Raw genomic sequence first — 24419 nt, forward strand, 5'->3', positions numbered from 1 at the left:
CAAAAGTGCCTCACTGAGTACCGGCAACTGGCTAGGAGAAGCTTCGTTGTTGGTTTTGGACCTCGGTCTGTCTTTTTCTTTGCGTTTTTTGTGAACTCCGGTAGTCGGATTGCTAACAGATGACATTTCAGGATAATTAAATCTTGATCCAAAATATTTAGAAGCAAAACTATACCGATGCTTAACAGTGCATTGGTTAAATCTAGCACAAAACCGACAGCAAGGCACGTTATGATCTGGGCCTAGGCAAGGAATACAGTACAAATGAAAATCCTTATGAGGTATTTGCTTCCCACAAGTAATGCAATTATTAACTTTTACTGATATCGGTAAGGAGCAAGAAAAAGTTTGCCCAACATGGTACTTAGCTTTAGTTTCAAGACTTCGGTTCTGAAACTCGAAGGCAAAAATTTCAGGAGTCAGCCGACCAGCACTTGCGAACTGCTTCTGCTTCGGGCACCGCGCGGCAAGAAAGACTGAATAAAATGGCGTCGGCTGTATGTTTTATACCCCTGACGACCTGACGTCATGGAAGAGGAGACAGTAGCCGACGCAGGACCCAAGCCCAACTGAGGGCAACCTGCCAGCAGATTACCCAAATGTAATGACTGGAACAGTGAAACACAAAGAACATCTACCTAAGGAATACCTCACTGATGGACTATGTCCAGAAACACGTCTCAGCAAAGTACGCATTTGTGACAGCCTGTGTTTTGGACCTACTCAAAGTGTCTGCCACTAAAACTTTCTCTGAGGGAATATACACTGCCTGAAATATTAAATGATAACTGAGAGCCAAATCCCAAGGCTGCAGAGCCAACCTGCAATGAAGGTAAGATTTTGACCACCCACCAGCTTGTTGATATACCACATCACTGTGGTGTCATCTGTGTAAACCTTCAGATGGCCTTGAGAAAGCACAGGGTAAGAAAAAGCTGAAGGGCCAGAAGAGTTCTCATTTCTCTGATGTTGATATAGTCTGATTTCTGATGGGTGGACCAAAGATCTTGGACTTTCAGATGGCCAAAGGAAGCCCCCACCCCACCCCATTCCCTGTCTGAAGCTTCTGTGAATATTTTTTGAGAAGGAACCAGAAGTTGAAAGGGCAAGCTTGTGGTGAGGGAAAATTGCTGAATCCACCATTTAAACATGCGCTTTAGACAAGGAAGGAGAGGAACAATGAAATCTAGAGGGTGGCAATGCAGAAGTAAAACTGATTGGTGGTACCACTGAATCTTCTGCATGTTTACTCTGGCAATAGGGAGCACTGAGCATTGGAACAGAAGAAGTTATGAATCCCAGAGCTCAAATAAACTTTCTGGCTGGAACAGCAAGCAGAGGAAGGAGAGACTGAAAGAAAGCAATCAAGGACAGAACTTATGGAGGTGGAAGAGAGGCCAACACTGGTACTGTCTAAATCCTGCAACCCAGATACATATGATCTTGAGAGGAAGTCAGGATAGACTTTAGAAAGTTGATAGTGAACCTCAGACTTTGGAGGAGGTTACGGTGAACTGCAGATCCTGTAATAGGTGACCAGGAGAAGGCAACTGAAGCAACAGGTCATCTAGATACAGAAAAACCTGAATGCCTTGGAGCCTGCAAAAGACAATTACAGGAGCTAGGCAATTTGGGAATACCTTTTGGGCAGTAGAGAGAGTACAAAGGGCAAAGCAGAGAACTGAAAATGAGAGGAAGAAACAAAGAAAATTAAAAAGCTTAATGAAAAGAGGGTAAATAGGAATATGAAGTTAAGCATCCTTCAAATCCAGGGACATTAGGAAATCCTGGGGCAGAAGAAGAAGAAACAAGGCTTGCAGAGCAAGCATTTGAAAGGCAGAGAAAGGTGTTGAGCAAGGAGAGATCCAAAATAGATCTCCAAGTGACTTCCTTTTGACAGACCAGGAACATCCTGGAGTAAAAAACCCTTTCTTACCTGAGAAGGAGGGACATGCTGAATAGTTTCCTGGTCCAACCGGGACCCAAGAACCTCAAAGAAATGAGGAAAATGTTCCAGAGGACATTGGGGAATCTCTGAAAAAAAACAGGGAGAGACTTCACACCTTGAAGCAACACTAACGACTGATAGATAGACCCAAGAATCCAAGGTGATGATATGCCAGTTTGGAAGACAGACAGAGAGAGAGCGAGGCGAAGTGACAAAGGAAATTAGACGAGGGGTGGTGGAGGTCAAGAAGTCCATGAGAAGCAGGCTTGCGAGATAAAGGAGGCTTCTGAGCCACAGCATCCTAAGAAGACTAACAGGAGGAGTGTGTGCCTACCACCCTTCCTGCCTTTAGTGGCCTGATGAGGCTGCCTGCGAACAAATACAGACCTAGTCGGATAATTCCTATGAAACTTAGGGATACAGAATACAAAGATACATTTAGGATCCTGCAAAGGCTTTACCTTTTTCCTCAAGAGACAAACATCTCAGCAGCAGCGATCCCAAAGAGATGTTATTATTATTATCCAAAGGAGCATCTAATAACTTGGCCTTAATGTCTTCAGGTAAGGGACTGCGGGTGAAGCCAAAAATAATGCCTCAATACAGATCCAAAGGCAGCAGGTCTGTAAGATGCATCAGCAACAGCATTATATCTACACCTGACAAAGTGATGAGCCACCTGAGAAGGAGAACCTAAAAAAGACAGAACAGAAGATTTGAAATTAGAAATGACCTGACAAATCTGAGCAATCAAGGTCAGAGCATATCTAGTCATGTGGGTCTGATAACTGATGGCTTGAAAGGTCAAAGCAGAGCAGTAAAAACCTCCTTATCAATTCTCTCCATTACCCTACTATTTTTACCTGAAGGCAAAAACTTAGAAGAAGGCAAAAGTTTAGAAGGCTTGTCAGAGGAGACTGACACCACAGCAGAATCAGAATTGACAATCCTCAGGAACCTTACAGAATCTGTCAGGTTCCTTAAGAGCAGGAGGATGAGAATCTGGGGACTTAGAGGAAGTAGTAAGAGAGTCTAACAAGGCAGACAATACAGGAGATATTGCGGAAGATTTAGGAGTATCCACCTGAAGCAGGTCATAGTACCGTTTCTGGAAATCAGATACTTAAGAATCTCATTTAAAGTATTCCATCATTCTGGTTATAGTGCCTCCAAAATATAATTCCTCAAAAGGAGGCTCAGGACTTACGGACTATTCTTCATCAGAACCATTAGCCAAAGGAGAAGGCATCTGGGAAGAGTAGGACAGGTACTCATTATCAGACTCTGGATTTTCATCTGAGGAATGGGGTTCCTGAACTTGCTGGAAGGAGTAGAAGTCTAAGGGGGGGTTGGGCACAGAAACCCCCTGAGGAGGCTTCAGGGTCATTAAAGCATTGAACAGGCAGTCAGTAAACTCTTGCCATTCCTTTTGAGGATCCTTTGGACATACCAAAGCATGCTTAGTCTTCTGCTTTTTCTTAGCAGGGAAGTCAGATCTGACAAACACCAGAGGTTCCAACCCTTGAAAGTTTAAATAAGAGTGCTTGGAACCTCTTCACTGACCAAATCTGTGGAATCCCTCAAGGGACCTCAGAGATGATAAACTGCAATTCCCCCTTGAAGTCTGGACCAGATGCCTGCAAAGCCTCAGAGAAGATGTGGAACAAAGGATCCATGCTGGCCTCTGACAGGGTTGCTGCACAGGAATCAAATGTAGACACCAGATGGCCTACATAGCTTTCAACTGCTTAAGAGGGCATCTGGTGGAGGCTGGACAGCCAAAGAATCCGGCCAAGGTTTCTTGGCCTTCTTGCTTAACGGGACCTTGGGAGTAGGAGATTCTGCCATACTACCTTCAGCTAACAATTTAAGCCTCTGGTTCTTAAGATAGATGGTCAGGGAAGAAACAACTTCTAACAGTTTTGGGTACAATCACTTTACAAATGCTACAGGACGTACAGTTTAGAAAAGCAACCAGATAGAAAAAGTTGCTTTTTGTGACAATCCTTATGGGGGAAAGCTGCCTCCCACACTGACATTTTCCCTTCCTGGGTGACATAACTCTAGGTAACAAGATCAAAGAATTAAAAAAAAAAAAAAGACCCCAACAGGGCACTTACCTGACAGCTAGATGTTCGACATAGCAATAGGACTTTCAGAACGACAAGCAATGATGGTGTTCAGACTTGGTGGCAAAGAAGTTTTGGGTACCTGATCACTTTTATGCCCAGTCTTGTAAGGGGAGCATACGTGTGACATACAGCACATGTAAGGTCTAAAGGCTTTGGCATACTGGCTGGATGTTGGGCTATCCTTGGCAGGGGGTCCCTACTGTGAAGAATACTGCAACAGTGACACAGGAGGACATCTTTCCACAGTCCAGTCAAGATCAGCTCCAAGGAAGACCTTCGATCTGAGGTACTGACTGCCAAGGCCATGAGAGGAAGAGACTGTTCTGAAAATTCACAGTTGACTCCACCACTGGGAACCCAAAAGAGACTCTTCGGCTCAAGAGACTTGTCTCGATCTGCAAGAATCAGAGTCAGGACAGTAAGGCATGTAGTCTATGTCAAAGTTCCTTGAACTGTGAGATCAGACCCTAATGCACAGAAAGGGATCGGACCCATGGGATCCAGATATGAGCATTCTTCATGAGAAAAAGGTGAAGGGGTAGAAAGGCCTGTACCTAGAGATCCCTGTGGGATCAGTGCCGGGAGGACTAAGTGTTGGATTTGTGTCCTTAATTTCCACATCATATGGTTGATGGCCATTTCAGTAAGGCTTCTGATGGATCGAGCTGACCTCAATGACAGTACCACTAATGGAGGTCTGGAGAATGGTCTTTCCTATAAAATAGGAGAATGGAGCAGAGAACTCACCAGCTCTGGTGAGACCCTAGCTTGAGAAGAGTGAGATCAGATCCAAACAGCTGGTGGATCCAACTCTCTTGGAATTTTAGGTGCTGAACCCAAAGGATCATTCAGATCCGGAGACTCTTCTCATTTTTTCTCAGATCTTTTTTCTTCCAATGTTTTATCTTTAGATCTTTTCTCTGTAGACTTGACTTCTCTTGGTTTCTCCTTAAATGTCTCTCCTTCCTTTTCCTTCCTTTTCTCTACTTTAATGCTTGAAGAAGCTTCTGCTAGCCAAGTAGCAGAAGCATACCTCTCAACTGTACATATTTGTGCAGAATGTCCAGATGTTTGCCTCATATTTTTGTTTTTTCATAAAATTGTGGTTTTCTGGCAAATTAGTTGCAAATCATTAAAGAGCAAAGTTAGATAAAAATGACAAGACGTTTGAGTTTCAGACTATATACCCTTTGGAAAATGTATGCTAATGCAAAACCTGTTATTCTATCAACTATCTAAGTTTGTAAGAACAATATTTAAAAATTGTCCCCATTTTTTCTGCCTTTGCCCCTCTTTTATTTATGGCTTTGTCCAGATTGCTTGCTCTGAGAGGTATGAGCAGAAGACATGGTTTGAGAGGAAGGGAAAGATGACCCTTTACTTTGGGGGGGGGGGGGGGATGACCAATCTTTTTAAAACAAGCTTTTCTTTTCTGCCTAGAATGACATTGGGACTAAAAGCAGCACAAATATCGTGAAATCATCTTGTAGGTCAGCATCACCTATGCAATATACTCAAAAGCAATGAAGATCTTGACTTGCAGACATTATGTGTCCACATGCAGAGCACTTTTTTAAAACTTTATCTAATATTACAAATGCTGTAATAAACAGTAACAGTTTAACAAGTGGCACACTACACTTACCTAGAAAACCTAAAGTATAGTTGTGTACCTACCATAAATGTAGATGTTGAGTGTATTCACTGTTGCAGTCATTACACTTGGGTTATCCTGCTGGCAGGCTACCCGCAGTCGGCCTGAATTCCAAAGTCCTGGTCCGGCGTCGGTTGCTGTCGCCTCTTCCCTGACGTCAGTGCGCCAGGGGTATACAAGATGCAGCAGACGCCATTTTCTTCAGTTTTTCTTGCCCCAGATGTCAGGTGCCCCCAAAAGGGTAGGCTAAAAACTTTGCTTATAAAAAAGCATGTACTAACATAAACATTACCTTCATCTACAAGCAAATACACCACATAGGTTGTATAGAATAGAGAAGTACAGGTAAGTCCCAGCAAAGAAAGGGGGATGGTGGGTGGGTAACCTGGACTGCAACAGTGAATACACTCGAACATCTACATTTATGGTAGGTACACAACTGTACTACACTCGTGTTTCACTGTTGGTCATTACACTTGGGTTGAATCCCAAAGCTGAGGTTGAGCGGCTGGGTCTAAATAGAATTAGGAGTGGCTATGAGGCCCTGCAGAACTGCAGTGGCAAAGCCTGCTCTGGATTTAGAGTAAAGAGGTAAGTGGTAGTGCTTTGTAAAAGTGTGCACTGAAGTCCAAGTTGCAGCCTCCAAAATATCCTTGGTTGTTACTCCTCCGAGGAAGGCTGCTGAGGTGGCTGCTGCCCTGGTCGAATGTGGCCTAATGCCCTTAGGCAATGATTTGCCATGTTGTGAATAGCAGAATCGAATGCAGTGTCCTATCCATTTTGAAATAGTCTGCTTTGAGACCGCCTTTCCTTGTGATCCTGCAGCATATGCCACTAAAAGTTACTCAGTCTTTCTGAAAGCTTTAGATTTGTCCAAGTAGAAGCGTAGCTGTCTGTGTATGTCCAAAGAATGCAGAAGTCTCTCCCCTTTATTCTGTGGATTTGGATAAAAAGTAGGCAAATGAATGGTTTGATTGAGAGCCACATTGGATACTACACCTTAGGCATAAATGTTGGGTTCATCCTTAGAGAAACACTGTCCGGATGGAAAATGATAAAAGGTTCCACAGCCATTAATGCCTGTAACTCAGACTCTTCTTGCTGAAGTTATTGCTAGGAGCAGAGCTGTTTTCCACGAGAAGAATTTTATCTCAGCTGTATTGGCTGGCTCAAAAGGAGGCCATGTGAGCTTTTCCAAGACAAATTGAGGTCCCATGTAGGTATCGGTGCTTTCCTTGGGGGTCTTATGTTTGTGGCCCCTCTGAGGTACTGCCTTAACAGTGGATGTGAAAAAATAGGTGGTTCCGTATTGTAATGAGCTTAAATGGCAGAGGCATGGATCTTAATTGATGAGAAGGATAAGCCTTTGTCCAGCATCTCAGTTAGGCATTGTAAAATCTGAGGAATATTTGGAACAAGCATGTCCGTTCCTTGTGCCTGGTTCCAAGCACAGAATCTCTTCCATTTTTCTGCATAAGATTTTCTGGTGCTGGGCCTTCTGGTCTCCAAAATAACATCCATAACTGCTTTAGAGAGAGGTGTGTTCTGAGTGTTTATATTACTCGCCATGCACCCAGATTTAAGGTTCTGGGTTGGCTGTGCAGGATCTGATTGTTCTGTTGGGTCAGTAGATGAGGAATTTGAGGTAAAGTCCAGGCTGGGCCTTGAGACAAGCTCTCTAGGATTGGATACCAGTGCTGGCGTGGCCACTCTGGGGCAATCAGCATCATTTTTGGCTTCTCTTGTCTGACATTTAGGAGTACCTTGGGGAGGAGAAGCAGTGGAGGAAAGGCATATACTGTAAGGTTTTCCAGCTGAATGATAGAGTATCCACCTTCCATGCTTGCTTGTGTTAGGTCCTTGCGCAGAATGTCTGTAGTTGGCAGTTGAGAGGGGAGGCAAATAGATCTATGTCTGGGCATCCCCATTCCTTTGTTATCATGCTGAAGACTTGTGGATTTAGTTTCCACTCTTGAGGATCCATAAGGTTTCTGCTTAGTTCATCTGCCAGAGTATTTGTCTTTCCTGGCAGGAATTGTACTTGCAGATGCACTTGATAAGTCAATGCTGTGTTCCACAAAGTCATGGCTTGCCTGCAGAGGGGGTAGGAATGTGTGCCCCCTTGCTTATGTACCACATGACTGTAGTACTCTCTGCCTTTATCAACAGTTGTCCTGGATGGAGTAGATCCTTGAAGGCTGTCAGGGCATTCTGTTCAGCTAGCATCTCTTTTTGGTTGATATGAAGATGCATTTGGCTTGCGGGCCACGTGCCCTGAAAACGTTTTCCTGCCATGTGGGCCCCCCAGGCATAATCCGATGCATCATGCATCTGTTGTTAGTGTCTGCCTGGCTGTGGGTAAAGTGAATGGTTGTCCCTTGTTGTGGTGCAGGCCAGTGCCCACCACCGAAACTCCTGTTGCAGGCAGGGAATGAAGGTAATTAATGTTTCCAGGCTGAGGCAATGTTGAGTCCAAACACTTTTTAGATAACACTGTAGCTTCCTCATATGCAGTCTTGCATATGGAATTAACAGAATGCAGGATGCCATGAAGCCCAAAGCCTGCAGAATTTTTCTTGCAGGTAACTGGGTTTTTGTTGCAATCTTTTCGAAGTAAGAAGTCAGTTGCCCTTGTCTGGCGTGAGATAAGCCATCTCGGCAGTTTATTTAAGCTTGCACCCAGGAATATTAACTCTTGAGAGGGGACTAGTTTTGATTTATTTTCGTTTACTGTGTACCCTAGGCAAATTAGCAATCTTTTTACAAACGCCAGATGCTTTAGTAGAATGTCCTTGCTCTCTGCTTGAATAAAGCAGTCGTCCAAGTAGGGATATATTTGGATTCCTCTTAGTCTGCAAAATGCAATTACTGGTGCCAGGCAATTTGTTAAGACCATGGGCGCAGTAGATAAGCCAAAGGGCAGTGCAGAGAATTGGTAGTGCATTGAGCCACGCTATGAATCTGAGGTATCTTCTGCAAGATTGTCTGATTGGGACATGCAGGTATGCCTCCTTGAGGTCCAAAGTTACGAGCCAAGCCTTCTTGCCCAGCATGGGCAGAAATTGCTGCAGTGTCAACATTTTGAATTTTGGAACGTCCAGAAAAGTGTCTAGAATAGACAGGTCCAGTATTGGTCGCCAGGCTTTGTCCTTTCTGGGTACCAAGAAAAGTCTTGTGTAAAATCCTTGTCCCTGCTCTTGCTGTGGTACTCGCTGAACAGCCCTCATGTCCTTGAGAGATGAAATTTGCTTTTGTGCCTCTGCCCATTGAATGTGTGGCAGGTCTGGCATACCTTTTGTCCTTGGAAGGGTGTGAAAGTGGAACCTGAAGCCCTGAGAAACAATATTCAAGACCCATTTGTCCTGGGTGATCATGTGCCAATTTTGTGAAAAAAGCGCTAGTTTTCCCCCTAAGGGTGCTGTCAAAAGATAAGGGCTTGGCATTGGCAGTGGAAAGTCATTGGGACTGTTTTCGATATGGCTGTGATTTGTCTTCTCTGCTTTTGGAGGTAGAAGTACCCCATTGTTTAGGCCTGTATGAGCCTTGGGACTAAGATCTGCCTCTAGGGCGTCTGTACCTGCCTCTTTGTGGCCTGTCTGACACTGGAAAGGACCAATTCTTAGAAGGCCAGTTTCTGCTAAATCTGGGTGGCTGAACCTGTAAAAAATCCTTTACTGTCTGCATAGATTTCGCTTTATCCTCCATTTTCTTTAACAGCTCTTCTGCCTTAACACCAAAACTATCAGGCAGATTCTGTTCCTTTAACCAAGCATGCCTTTGAATGACAGAGCCTATAACAGCGGCCCTGCAAAAGGCCTCCAGTGACTCAAAACCACATTGCAAGTATGCTTTTCCACTTGTTCAGCTGCATGCAATAAATCCTGCATTTCCTGGTTTTCAGAACATTCAGAATTTGTCAGCATTTTCTGTTTTAGCAGTGACATTAAGTATTGCGGATATTTAAGTATATGAAACTGACAATTTAAAGCCCTTACAGCCAAGGTAGCAGAGGTGTAAACTTTTTTCCCCCATCTGACTAGTGCTCTAGCATCCCTATCAGAGGGGACAGGGTTTTTTGCAGTGAAAGCCTAGACCCCTTTGGCACCCTGAGATATAGTTTCTGGGTCAGCAGCAGGGTTTTTATATAGAAATTTATGTGAATCTGGAACCCTGCAGTACCTGTTTGGCTTAACGGGTGCAGGGGGTAAAGAGTCTGGAGACAGAATGGACTCTGAAAATACATCACCTACAATGTCTAGTACAGGTGGAATAGCAAGAGGTCTGTGCTTAGGCAATAAAAGAAAGTCTCTGAGCCTTTTCTTAGATTCTGAATAATCTTGGCTCTCCCAGTGGAAATGCTCCCTCATGGTATGTAGGGTTTTCCCAAAAGAATAGTCCTCAGGAGGAGAGGCTGAAGGGATAGACTCTTCAGCATCAGAGTCCTCATAGGGAGGAAGAGAGTATCCCTGTTCTGAAGAGGAATCAGATGAAATGGAAACCTGGTCAGAGGAATCTGATTCATTGTCTTGCCTAGGCCTCTTATCAGGAGGGGGATGGGAATCCCTGATCAAAGTAATTAGGTCTTCGGCCATTTTGAGCATGTGTTTCTTAAGCATGGAAGTCTGTCCTGGAGAATGCTGTACTTGTTTCTTTGTCTTTAAAGCGGTTTTAGTCTTTGCCTTGGAAGCTGAAGTTGGCTTGATATACAACTGTGTAGGTCTGAAAACACCCTCAGAAGCCGATGCCTGCTCAGCGGCTCCTGACCCATCTGAGGGAATAGTTTCCAAAGGCCCAATACCGCGAGTATCCAGAGGCCTAGTTGTCTCCACGTGGGAGTCAGAGGCGGCCTGTGGCTCTGAGGTAGCGGGTGTCAGGGGCTGCGAAAGCACCTCACTGAGAACCGGCGAACTGGTGACTGGCCTAACAGAGGCTTCGTCGTCTGTTTTGGACCTCGGATGCATGTCCTTTTCTTTTTCCTTGTGCTTTTTATGAACTCCGGTCATCGGCTGTTCCGATGGCATTATAAAGTTACACTTTCGGCCAAAGTAATGAAAGGCAAAATCGTACCAAAGCTTAATAGTGCGTTGGTTAAATCTAGCACAAAACCAACAACTAGCAACGTCGTGGTCAGGGCCTAAGCAAGGAATACAGTAAGAATGAAAATCCTTACGAGGTATTTGCTTCCCACAAGAAATACAATTGTTAACTTTTTCTGATATCGGTCTGGAGCAAGAAAAAAAGTTTCCCCAACGGGGTACTTGGCTTTATTGAAGAGTTCGGATCTGAAATTCAATTTCAAAAATCTCAGGAGTCGGCCGACCAGCACTTGCGAAATGCTTTTGCTTCGGCCACCGCACGGCAAGAAAGACTGAAGAAAATGGTGTCGGCTGCATCTTGTATACCCCTGGCGCACTGACGTCAGGCAAGAGGCGACAGCAACCGACGCCGAACCAGGACTTTGGAATTCAGGCGGACTGCAGGTAGCCTGCCAGCAGGATAACCCAAGTGTAATGACTGCAACAGTGAAACACGAACATCTACTAATCGATTTTTAATGTGTCCTACAACTAACTGAAAGATATTTAAAACTATAACCCATCAGCAATACTACAATAATGAAAAAACTCTACTTTATTACAAACTACATTAATAATCTAAAAGAGAAGGCAGAAATAAAAAAATCTACTATTTTTGTAGAGGATGACATTTTCACTCGTGAAAAGCAAAGTTCTCAGAGCAGAGTATTATGGGTAGGGGAGCAGTCAGAGCATCTGATCCACACCTCTCGAAGAAGGTGCTAATGCCAGACCCAAACAGATCTGGCAACCCAAACACTGAACTGGATGAAAATGTACAGCACTGGATCAAAGACTAAAATACCAGAGAGTTAAATACAGGTACCAATATAAACCAATCCTATCTAGCTGTACAAGCTGACTTCCAAGTAGTGTTGTTTTTCTTAATCACTTACCATTTTCCTCAGCAAATTGTTTAGCTTCTTCATATGTTACATCTCGTTGAGCTTCCAGATCTGCTTTATTTCCTATAAGAATTATCACCTGTGTTTAAAGAAGAAAAAAAAAATTCAATATATATTCATATACTTTTGTTATAACCAGCTACACACAAAAAGCCTTATGACAAACATGCCATTTTCAAACTTTTTTTATATACAGGATTTTTATACAAACATTTCTTCAGCAGCTTCATACACAGCAGAATACCTAAAATATCCTCTAAACCCTTTTGACCACTTTTCTCTTGAGATTTTATACCTGAATTTCAATGTTCATCACAAGAAAATCTTCACTTTAAGCCCTACATAGAAGTTGCACTGTTCTGTTATATATACTGCCCTTACTCTCCTCTCCCTTAAATCATTTACTAATTTCCCACTCAATCTTGCATCTTTTACTTGTCCCACATGATCATCTCTGCTCAAGTGTTACAATGCTTCATCACAGAGCACTTGTAAAAACAGGAAACTAAGAAAAGTTAGGAACTAAAATATATATACCAACAAATTATAACATGCCAATGACACTATTAGATACCAATTTAAATATACAATTTAGATAGAGGCAATAACATTGAAAAGTTAAATCAAATATCAAAAAAGTTTGTTAATATCACAACAAAACACATCCATTGTTTGCTTACAGTATCATCATCAAACCCTATCAGTTTGTAGTATTTTGTTAAGGTAAGGAGAGAGGAATAAGTTGCTGTCGAGTAGTTCTAGAGTTCAATTATCAGAAAGTAATCAAAGAACCCAAACCTCTAGTGGTGTGGTCCCTAAACCTGCCTGGAAGTGCCTTATTATGGGGGGTATAACAAAATGCAGTAGCATTTAGAAATAGTCTTCTCTGACACTGACTGTCCTTTCCTCTAACCTTCAAAGCAGACAGATGATCAGCTTTCTTGAAGGCTTGAGTTTTGTCTAGGCAGCAACTGCTTGTGGTCATCTGAGTGTGGAGAGTCTTTTCTCTCGTTCTTGGGTTCAGGGAAGAAGACAGGGAGCTTAAAGCAAACTCGGAGACCATTTAAGGTATAACAGAACAGCTGGGTTCTCAAAGAAACCCTGTCCTTGTAAAAGGAAAAGTACCTGTGGTGAATGATTCACCACAAGTGCTTGCAACTCAAGATTCTCTTCTGGCAGAATTGAGGGCAATAAGTAAAACAGTCTTCCATGTTACAAACTTCAATTCAACCTGATGAGATGGTTCAAACGTGAAAATAAGGTTTGCATTCATAAAGTTAAGATCCTAAAGAGGAATCCAGTTTCCTTGGTGGATATGTATGCAACACCTCTTACAAAAACTGTAACTAGAGTATGGTTAGAAAGGGCAGGAGGGGCAAATAAAAGTGCAGATTAGAAGAAATGGCTAAAAAATGCACATTGACAAAGGAATAAGAAACTCCTGAGGGCAGTTCTTCACACAAATAATCAAGAACTGGAAGCAACCAAGCTTGAAGAGGGTCCAAGTTCTTGGAGCAGTTAACAACTAGAAAATATTCTCCATTTGCACATTTATGATTTCCTAGTAGCAGCTTTTTTTACCTCCATTATTACCCGCTGAATGCCCACAGGAAAAAAAAAAAAAAGAAAGGACACCTAAAAGGTTGTCAAAAGTTAATCATCCAGCCAGTTAGCTGACCAGTTTTTAACCTGAGGTGTATCTAACAACCCCCATTTTATGTGAGCAAACACATTCTGCAAGGAAGCTTGTAGTAACTGCTTTTGTCCAGAGTGAAAAGAAGTCAAAGTACAGTTGTGTACACTTACCATAAATGTAGATGTTAGAGTGTATTCACTGTTACAGTCATTGCATTTGGGTTATCTGCTTGCAGGTAGCCCTCAGCTGGCCTGATTACTAAAGTCTTGGGTCCTGCGTCAGTTGCTGTCTCTTCTTCCATGACTTCAGGTAGTCAGGGGTATAAAGCATGCAGCCGATGCCATTACATCAGTTTTTCTTGCCACAGATGTCAGGTGCCCCCATAATGGGAAGCAATTATATACAAGGTTACACCTCCAACAAAAAGCAAATACACCAGAAAGCTTAAACGCAGTAAACAAGAAGATAGGTATAGCCAATAGAAGTCAGGGGGATGGAGGGAGGGTAACAGTAAATACATTTGAACATCTACATTTAAGTGTACACACCTGAACTATGTTATTTGTGATTCACTGTTGCAGTCATTACATTTGGGTAGATTCTCAAAGCTAAGGAAGGGAGGAGGCAATAAGAGAGAATTAGGACCAGCTATTAGGCCCTGCAAGACTGCAGTGGCAAAACCAGCTCTGGATTTAGAAAAAATAGGCAAGTGGTAATGCTTGGTGAAGGTATGAACCGAACTACAGGTAGCAGCTTCTAGGATGTCCCTGGTAGGAACACCTTTGAGAAAGGCTGTTTAAGTAGATGCAGCCCTGATGGAATGGGATCTTATCCATTGTGGGGTAGGTTTTCCATGGTGCTTATAGCAGAAATGAATGCAATGGCCTACCCACTTTGAAATGGCCTTCCCCTCTGCCCCTGCAGCAAAGGCAGCTAGCAGCTGTTCAGTTTTCCTGAGAGGCTTCGTCCTGTCCAAATAAAATCTAAGTTGTCTGTGCACGTCCAAAGAGTGCAGTATTCATTCTCTTTTGTTCTGTGGATTAGAAAAGAAGGTTGGCAAATGAATGGACTGATTAAGGGCCAAACTGGATACCACCTAGGCATAAAGGAAGGAATGGTCCTGAGGGACACTCTGTCTGCATGGAAGATGAAGGGCTCCACTGCCATGAGGGTCTGTAATTCAGGCACTCTTCTTGCTGAAGTGATGGCTAGAAAGAAGGCTGTTTTCCAAGAAATGTATTTCAACTCTGCAGTTGCAGCTGGCTCAAAAGGAGATAGAGTAAGCTTTTCCAATACAAAGTTAAGATCCCAGGCAGGAGTAGGGGCTTCTCCTGGGTGGTATTAAATTTTTGGCCCCTCTGAGGAATTGCTTCAGTAGGGGGTGAGAGAAGAGGGGTGGCTCCGTATTAAAGTGCTGAAATGGATGAAGCATGAATTTTAATAGAAGAGAAGATAAAGCCCTTGTGAAGCACCTCTGTTAAGTACTGAAGAATATGTGGTAAGCTGGGCAGTGTTGTGCCTATCCCCTGAGTTAGGCTCCAGGAACAGTATCTTTTCCACTTTTCAGCAGAGGATTTTCTAGTACAAGGCCTCCTTGCCTCCAGAATGACATCCAGCACTTGCTTACTGAGGGATAGTATTGGAAAGCTCAGGTAATTAGCCAAGCTGCAAGGTTCAGGATTTGAAGCTGGGGGTGCAGAATGTGGCCCTCCTGCTGGGACAGCAGGGAAGGGGTCTGAGGCAGGTGCCATGGTTCCAGCAGTGGCATACCGCGCAAGAGGGGGTACCAGTGCTGGCATGGCCAGTCTTTTGCAATGCGTATTTGTCCTTAGTTTGTCCTGTTTGATCTTTAGTAGGACTTTCGAGAGGAGAGGTACAGGGGGAAAGGCATAAACTGAGAGGCTTTCCCAGGTGAAAGACAAGGCATCCACTTTCCAAGCTTGTCTGTGGGGAGTCCTTGTGCAGAATTTGTCCAATTGGTAGTTCTGAGGGGAGGCAAACAGATCTATCTCTGGGCTTCCCCATTTGTTTCTCAACATGTTGAATATCTTTGGTTCCAGTTTCCACTCGTGTGGGTCCATGAGATTTCTGCTTAGGTCGTCTGCCAGTGAATTTAGCTTGCCTGAGAGGAAATAAGCTTGTAGGTGCACTTGGTAGCTCAAGGCTGTGTTCCACAGAGCCATGGCTAGTCTGCAGAGGGGGTAGGAGTGGTTTCCCCTTGCTTGTTTATGTACCACATAACAGTGGTGTTGTCTGTCTTTACCAGTAATAGTCCTGGAAGAATGTGGTCCTTGAAGGGTGTCAAAGAATTCTGTATAGCTAACATTTCCTTCTGAATGATATGGAGGTGCATTTGACTTGGGTTCCACTTACCCTGAATGCACTGCCCTGCCAAGTGAGCCCCCCATGCATAGTCTGATGTGTCTGTTGTTAGGGTTTGGGCGGCAGGGGGTAGAGTGAATGGAAGACCCTTGTTTTGGTGTCAGGCCTTGGCCCACCAAAGGAACTCTATCTTTAGACAAGGTATGATTGGAATCATTGATTCTAGATCCTGAGAGTGTTAACACCATAGGCTTTTTAGATACAATTGTAGACTCCTCATATGCAATATTGCATATGGAATTAGTAGAATGCAAGAGGCCATGAACCCCAGGACTTGCAGTATTTTCCTTGCAGATAGCTGGGTCTTTGTGGCCAGTAGTCAGAAGTAGGCTGTCAAATGAACTTGTTTCTCTGACGTGAGGTAGGCCATCTGGGAAGTTGTATTCAAGCTTGCTCCCAGGAATACAATTTGTTGGCAGGGTACAGGATGGGATTTCTTTTCGTTTATGGTGTACCCCAGAGAAGTTAGCAATTTCTTTACAAATGCCAGATGATTTAATAGTATTGTCCTGGCTTTCTGCCTGAATTAGGTAATCGTCCAGGTATGGGTATATTTGAATATTTCTTTGCCTGCAAAACGCAATGACTGGAGCTAGACATTTTGTGAATACCATCGGCGCAGTAGATCAGCCAAAGAGCAGTGCAAAGAACTGATAGTGCATGAAGCCTGCTCTGAAGCGTAGGTATCTTCTGCAAGATTCCCTTATAGGGATGTGCAGGTATCCTTCCTTTAAATCCAGTGTTGCTAACCAGGCATTTTTGCCTAACATAGGAAGCCGCTGATGAAGAGTTAGCATCTTGTATTTTGGGATTACCAAAAATGTGTTTAGGATAGACAGGTCCATGACAGTACGCCAGGAATTGTCTTTTCTGGGTACCAGGAAATGTGTTAAGTAAAAACCTTGTCCCCATTCTTCTTCTGGAACAGGTTAAATAGCACTGATGCTTAAAAGAGAGCGAACTTGCTTTTGAGCCTCTGCCACTGATTTGGGGATAGGTCTGGCCAACCGTTTGGGGTTGGTAAGGAGTGGAAGTGGAATCTGTATCCTTGGGAAACTATATTTAAAACCCATTTGTCTTGGGTAATGAGTTCCCAATTTTTTGCATGCAGGGCGATCTTTCCCCCTAAAGGAACAGTCAGTTAAGCAGGGCTTGGCAGGTTTAAAGTTAAGTCATTTTGACAGTTTACCATGGGGGGAGTCTTACTACTACCTGCTTTGGAAGTGGGAGCCCCCCACTACTTAGGCCTTTGAGTACCTTGGGACTGAAGCCTGGGTGTTCTGCTGGTTCTGGGTTTGGACTGAGAAGGCCTGGAAGAGGCAGGAAAGGACCAATTCTTAGAGGGCCAATGCCTACTAAATCTGGGAGGCTGTACTTGCAGGAAATCTTTAACAGTTTGCATAGATTTAGCTTTTTCCTCCATCTTTTTAAGTACTAATTCTGCTTTGTGCCAAACAGGCCGTCTGAATTTAAGGGAGCATCCAGTAATTTAGCTTTAACATGATCTGGCAAACATTGCTCCTTAAGACAAGCATGCCTTCACAATACAGACCCAGTGACAGTAGCCCTGCAAGATGCCTCTAATGAATCAAAACCACACTGCAAAGTATGTTTTCCAACTTGTTCAGCAGAATGCATTAAATCCTGTAATTCTTTATTTTCAGCACAGTCAGGAATCATCATTCTCTGTTTAAGCAATCCAATAATATGCTGCTGATACTTTAACGTAAGAAACTGGCAGTGTAAGGCCCTAATGGCCAAGGTTGCAGAAGTGTATACTTTCTTACCCCATCTATCCAGCGCCCTGGAATCTTTATCAGAGGGGGTAGGATTTTTGGCAGTAGTAGCCTTAATGCCCTTGGGTCCCTGTGAAATGGTCTCAGGATCCACAGTAGGATTTTTAAAGAGGAACTTGTGAGAGTCAGGTACCCTATAATGCCCATCAGGGTTTCTGGGAGCAGGAGGTAAAGTGTCAGGGGCCAGGCTAGATTCCGAGAAGGCATCATCTACAATGTCCAGTACAGGAGGGATAGCTAAAGGCCTGTGCTGAGGCAGAAGAATTCCCTAAGCCTTTTAGAGTCACAGTAATCCTGGCTTTCCCAGCAGAAATGTTCCCTAAGAGTATGCAAGGTTTCACCAAGAGGGGAAGCAGAGGGAATGGAGTCCTCTGTGTCAGAATCCTCATAGGTACGCAAGTCAAATCCTGGTCATCAGAGAAAACAGAGATTTCAGAGCCCTGTTCAGAAGAAGGAGGAAACTCAGTCCTAGGTTGCTTAGAGGGGGAAGGGTGGCTTCCCCTGATTAGAATAATAAGGTCTTCAGCCATTCTTATTTTTTTAGGCATAGGGGCCTGACCATGCAGTCTGGGCGTCGGTTTTCTGTGCATGGATCGAGTTTTAGGCCTTGAAGAAGAAGATGGCACCAGTTTAACATGCAAGTCAGTAGGCCTGAATACACCCCTCAGAAGCCGGTGTCTGCACAGCGGCTCTGGACCCACTCAAGGTAGAGACATCCGCAGGTTCCACAGTTGAAGAAGCATCTTGCGGCATACCGGACTCCAAATGGGTCTCAGTAGAGGTCTGTGAATCTTAAGTAGCGGGTATATCAGGGGCTGTGAAAGCACCTCACTGAATACCGACAAACTGGCAACTAGCTTAGGAGAAGCGTCGTCGGCAGCTTTGGACCTATGCGGTCTATCTCTGTCTTTATCTTTGTGTTTTTTCGTAATGTCGGTAGTCGGGTGGCTTACCTTAGCCATTTCTGGATAATTGAACCAAGTATCAAAGTATTTAGATGCGAAAATGAACTGACGAGGAATAGTACAAGGTTTGAATATGGCACAAAACTGACAGTGAGGGACGTCGTGGTCTGGGCGTAGGCAAGGAATGCAGTACAAATTAAAATCTTTATGAGGTATTTGCTTTCCACAAGAAATACAGTTGTTAACTTTTACTGACATCAGTTAAGAGCAAGAAAAAGGATCCCCAACAGGGTACATAGCTTAGTTGAAGACTTCGGATCTGAAACTCGAAAACGAAAATTTCAAGAGACGGCCGACCGGCACTTGCGAACTGCTTCTGCTTCAGGCACCGCACAGCAAGAAAGACTGATATAATGGCGTCAGCTGCATGCTTTATACCCAACTACCTGATGTCATGGAAGATGAGACAGCAACCAATGCAAGACCCAAGACTTTGATAATCAGGCCGACTTGAGTGCTACCTGCAAGCAGATAACCCAAATGTGATGACTGCAACAGTGAAACACTAAGAACATCAGAGCTTTCTTGTCAAAGAAATAATTTACATTTTCAATTTTAACATCTTTAAGGTTTTGGAATGAAGCCAAACAAATCTTCTCCATTAATAGCCAGAAGCAGCACCTCCGGAGGCAGAATCAACAGTATCATAAGCCTACTTAAAAATGTGTTTAGTAACATAAAAGAGGATGCTAGTGAGACACTCAAGGCAGTTTACCCTCAGCATGAAGGAAGGCTACTAACAATTAATTTTGTGTGTTCTCAAAAGACAAAAGTAAATATGAGCTTGACACTTTAAAATCCAGAAATTTAAGGTAGAAGAAAACACTTTATTTACTAACTTGTCAAAAGTTTTACCATACTTGTCAGAAGGAGTGGGTTCAGCAATAGTAAACGGATTAGCAGTAGTAGTTTTAGATAAATTACTGCTGGATCTGCTATAAGGTTGAAAAACAAACATGAGACTGTGGCACTCATATAATCTGTCAAACTTTCTATGAGCAGAAGTTTGACTGTTAGACAAACTAGAAGCAGCAAAAAATACATTCCCTAAAGCAGGCAACATAACAGAAAAAGCTGTATTACTCAGCCATGTCCAACTGTAACAAATCATAATACATTTTCTGTGTCACAGGAATTTAATTCTGCTCCCAACGAAAAATTCTTTCATCTTAGATAAGAAAAAAACTTTCATCTTGAATAGTCTCAGTATTAAAAAAAATAAATAAATAACGCTTCAAAAGGGATACCCAGAAACATACACTTTTCTCAGAATCAAAGTTCAGATCGAGTGGAAATTCCACCGGTACAACCACCCTCATGCCCTGCCTGCTCTTCTGACTGGAAATTAGGGTCAAAAAGAATCAAAACTATTTTCTTTTTCTGGACAGAATTACAGGGCATGGCAAACAGGACTAGAAAGCTCCTTAGCAAATCCTAGTAAATCTTCCCTGTCCTTGGAAATGGAAAAAGGAGTTTGAAATGTTTTCTCAAGAAGCTCACTTTTCCTGGAAAATGACGGACCCTTAGTATGCAATCTAGTCTTAGATTCATGTACCACATTCTGGCTAAATGAAGAATCTTCACTTGCCCCTTCACCTGATAATAAGAATGGTTCTGCCCCTTGCCTGCCACGGGAATCCCTAAAGCTGCAAAGGATGTGAATATCCCCCCGTCTTTCACAGCTGTAGGTGCAACACCAAGAGGACTAAAGGAAAAAGATGAGTGGTCTGAGGAATAGCAAGTGGGCAAAGTCGTCACTCATCAGTGCCTAAGGCAAAACAAGAGATGGACAGACATCCAAAACTCCTTAAATTTCTTCTTCTTGTGAACAGGGGAAAGTAAAACAATGAGGAACAGTGTTTTCTTCAATAAGTAGATAATAAGATATCAAAACTGGGTAGTGGAGCATGAATGAGTCTGTAAAAGCTAAGGTACAGAAACTACAGTCATGTTACTTACCGTAAATGTAAACGTCTGACTGGATTAATGTTGTAGTACTGATTCTTGGATCTTCTTGTCATGCAGAAGTCAGTAACTGCCCGATTCGCAGTTTTGACATAATCCCCAGCTGACAAACTTCCATTGACCAATGTCTAGATTTCAGGGTATAACGGGCATCCATCAGTGCCATCTTCAGATCCCTCTAGGCCGTGACAAGCAGTCTGATGCCAGAGTACAGTACAATGTTTCCAGTAGTCATAGATCAGAGAGAGATAAAGGAAGGTTCTAACGAAGGTTCTAACGGACTAGGAGTAGAGGGAGGGAATTAAGAAAAAGTATACCCAGCAAAAAAAAAAAAACATGGGGTAGAGAACAGCAGACAGAGATGTAGGTGGGTGGGAGTTTGTATTACAACACTGACGTACTCAAACATAAACATCTACACTTATGGTACATGTAACTCAACTGTACCATGTTCTTCGTAGTCAATGCTGAGTACTGGGAAATACGACCCCCGACTGCATCCAGGGCAGAGCAGCTAGGCAACGCTTCAGAAGTGCTGAAAAGGCTGCTCAGAGAAGGGTTCTCTGGAGCCCTGATTTTCCAGACGACCCCCTGCAACAAGGGCACTGTCCACTGAAACCTCTCACCCTGTCTCTGGAAGAGGATTCGTATGGAGTTTCTTGAAAGAGAGACTGTGCCTTACAGAACCACATCTTTCTGGTTCCCTGTTGGGTCTTTGAGAAGGACCTCTGGGGGGCCGAAAGCTTGATTCCTACTGCAGACAGAGTCTTCCCTTCCAGCTCACTGCGGGTCAAAGTGTCATTCACAGAAAGTGCAAAGAGTGTGCATGCATACAAGAGGGTAATTAGTAAAAGCCGCCTTAAAGGGCTCCACAAACCCACACAAATGCAGCCAGGTATGATGCCGCAAGGCAATGCCCATGCCAGCCACTCGAGAGGAAGCCTCCTCAGCACTGGAGATTAGCCTCATCAAGGAATTAGCCTGGGTGGGCAGAGTGGCAAGCTTGGGAGACACCTGCTTGAGCTTCTCCCTGGCAATAACTCTGCAAGGGAGGTGGAGAGCTCTTGAACCAAATCCCTTTGGAGGCAGATAAAATGTGCAAAATGTTTATTCGCCCTCAGTCCGAAGGTAGCTCAGGCATATACTCACTTCCCAAAATGGTCCAGCGCCTGAAACTCCCTTTTCGGGGGAGACTGTGGAGGTCTGCTAGCTGTTCCTTTGTGGCGGCGGCAATCACAATGGCATCAACTGGGACACCCTTACTCCAGAATAAGTGGCTTGCCGGGGGACTAAAGAACTTATCAGTCCCCTATGGAACAGGATCCACAGTGTCCGGCTCTTCCAGGCCCTGCTGGCGATAAAGTCCACTAAATTGTCAATGGGGGGGGGGACACCAGGTGGTAGATGGGCCCACCCCGAAGGCCTTCAGAAATAAGGACTCCTTCAAAGAAGTGGGTTGGGGAGACAATGCGCCCTTTTGTTTTAGGAACTCAAGGATGTCTCCAAAGGATACATCATCGGGTGGAGATCTGGGGACCCATATTCTTCCTTGAGGTATGTATCCTTGGTGAGGGACTCAGCAGAGAAGTCCAAGTGCTTCTTCTTGCACTTGCTCTTACAATGAACCTCCTTCGTAGGGGGCTCCAAGGAAGACTCAGAAGAGACAGGGACTCCCAGAGGGGAGGAAACCCCCTGAAGGCTCGAACAGGAGGGCTGACCTAGGACAGGATGAGAGGCTCGCCAGCCAAGGCACAGAGGTGCTGGGAGGGACCCGGAGATGTGGCAGAGAAAACTCCATACCTGAAGAAAATCCTCTTTATCACCCAGATGTCCGAAGTGCTGGAAGCAGGCCCATCCCCCACATCTGAGGGCAAAGTGCCCCGGAGGGGAGGGATGTGCCCAGAAACCACCACCCCGACCCCCAGATGATACCGGCCCTGAGCTATCGAAGGCCAAAGCACCTAGAGGAAGGAATCTGTCCGAAATGATGGTACCACCCCTCTCCCCCGCGAAGCTGGTGCCAACCACTCTGGGACAAGGCCCACCCTGCTCTGTGGGTGGAGGAACAGAATAAGCCAGGGACCCCGTCAGGGACGAGAAAGGAGGAATACTCAGCCTCGTTGGAATCTGGCTGCAAACTTCCTTGTCCCAGGAATCCAAACCCAAAGGGTTTGGATGAGGAGAATGAAGAAGCAGGAGGGGAAGTGGCTCACCTGGCCAGATGGGCAGGAGAAGCCAAGAGACCCAACTCCATCTGGTTCTTGAGAAAACTCAATCATCTTGTCCATGTCTGAGGGTAAAAGACTCCTAGACTACCTAGAGGAGGAAGAGGAGTGAGTGGACTTGGAAGGAGACCTTCCTGACCTACTGCTTGGGCTCCAGGCAACGGATCTGATGCCTTGGAGCTGACGGTGGTCTTTGCTTGCCAGTGGAAGTAACTGCAGGTTTCTCCAAGATAATAACTGGATCCGAAGGTCCTGTTGGATCCAAAGTCCAAGATGGTTGAGCAGTCGGCTCCGGGGCCGACCCCACTTTGGTCAGATCAGAGGGCCTCTAAACCAGAATCCGACCGAAAACTCCACCGGTCTCATCACTGAAGACCTTGGATCGGATCCAGGGACCAAGAATCTAACAGTGATGGTTTCTTGGTGGGAATTGGCAGAAAAGGTGTCTTCCTCTTTGGGTCTGAAGAGGAAGCTTTAGAGGGGTAAACAAAGGGTCCCCTTCCACCAGACCCTTGAGAAGCAACATGTTGCAGCACTCTGCTAAAGCCCTAGGGTTAAATGCAGCACAAAGGTCGCATTCAACCTCCAGATGCGGAGCATCTGAGCAATAAACACTCCTACTTATCGGAATAAGGCATTTTCTGACCACACGAGAAGCACTTTTTAAAGCCAGCAGGCCTGTCAGACATCCTACACACAGAAAGACCCACGCTAACTACACTAAAACAACAAAAACAAGCCCTAACAGCTAACAAGGGGAAAAAAGGCACAAAGTCCATGCACATACACACAACCTACACAGCTAACCTTAAACACTAAACTAAGGGGAGGGAGGTTCTACACTATAAAAATTAACTTGCTAGAACTACTCTACACTAAAACCTACCACTAAGAAAAATGCTAAAGAAAATACAAGAAAAGTTTTATTTAGCTAGCCCAGAGCCAGTAGGAACATGTCTACACCACGAGCACGGCAAATGAGATCTGGACATTAGACAGCAAGAGCAGCAGGGCATTATGGAAGAGGGAGAAGCCAATGTCTTCGCTCTGTCTGTTGTATTTTTTTTGGCAGCTCAGATCTGATGTCAGATCCAAGATCCTGTGGTGATGAAGAACATGGATAACATCAAATAATACTTCTCTCAGAATCAAAGTTCAGATTGAGAGGAAATTCCATGGGTACAACCACCCTCATGCCCTGGCCTGCTCTTCTGACTGGAGATTGGGGTCAGAAAGAGAGGAAACTATTCTTTTCTTGTCAGAAGTACAGGGCATAACAAAGAGGGCTAAATAGCTCCTTAGCAAATCTTAGTAAATCTTCCCTGTCCTTAGAAATGGAAACAGGAGTCTGAAATGTTTTCTCAATAAGCTCACTTTTCCTGGAAAATGACAGACCCTTAGTATGCAATCTAATCTTACATTCATGTACCCCATTCTGGCTAAATGAAGAATCTTCGAAATTTAAACAAGAACAACTGGCAACTTCACTGAAGACTGAATCCACAGAGTTTAATGAAGTGTTTCTGTCCAAAAACTTCTTTGAACTTCATCAGATACTAACATTTACAAAAATCAAGTTTAAATAGTCATGTTTAACCATGATTAAAATCAGCTGGTCTTCTCCATCTTAAAATTTAAAGGAACAGTAGCTAAAATAGCAATGTGAATATAATATGCATTTTCCTGTTCTTTAAAACTGCCTTATTTAAACAAGCAAATGAATACATTTATCGCAG

General features: G+C 44.0%; 1 protein-coding gene across 1 annotated transcript in view; it reads right to left on the minus strand.

The window, feature by feature from the left end:
* The window catches only part of RAB14 (RAB14, member RAS oncogene family), a gene marked incomplete in the record, with an annotated part of 850204 nt that overhangs the window by 322106 nt on the left and 503679 nt on the right, over window positions 1-24419 (minus strand). The window contains 1 exon segment of the mRNA XM_044058006.1: window positions 11706-11793. Within this exon segment, the coding sequence (XP_043913941.1) occupies window positions 11706-11793 (88 nt within the window).

Source organism: Protopterus annectens, chromosome 16.part0, assembly GCF_019279795.1.
Source record: "Protopterus annectens isolate FY-2018-M chromosome 16.part0, PAN1.0, whole genome shotgun sequence".
Taxonomy (NCBI): domain Eukaryota; kingdom Metazoa; phylum Chordata; order Ceratodontiformes; family Protopteridae; genus Protopterus; species Protopterus annectens.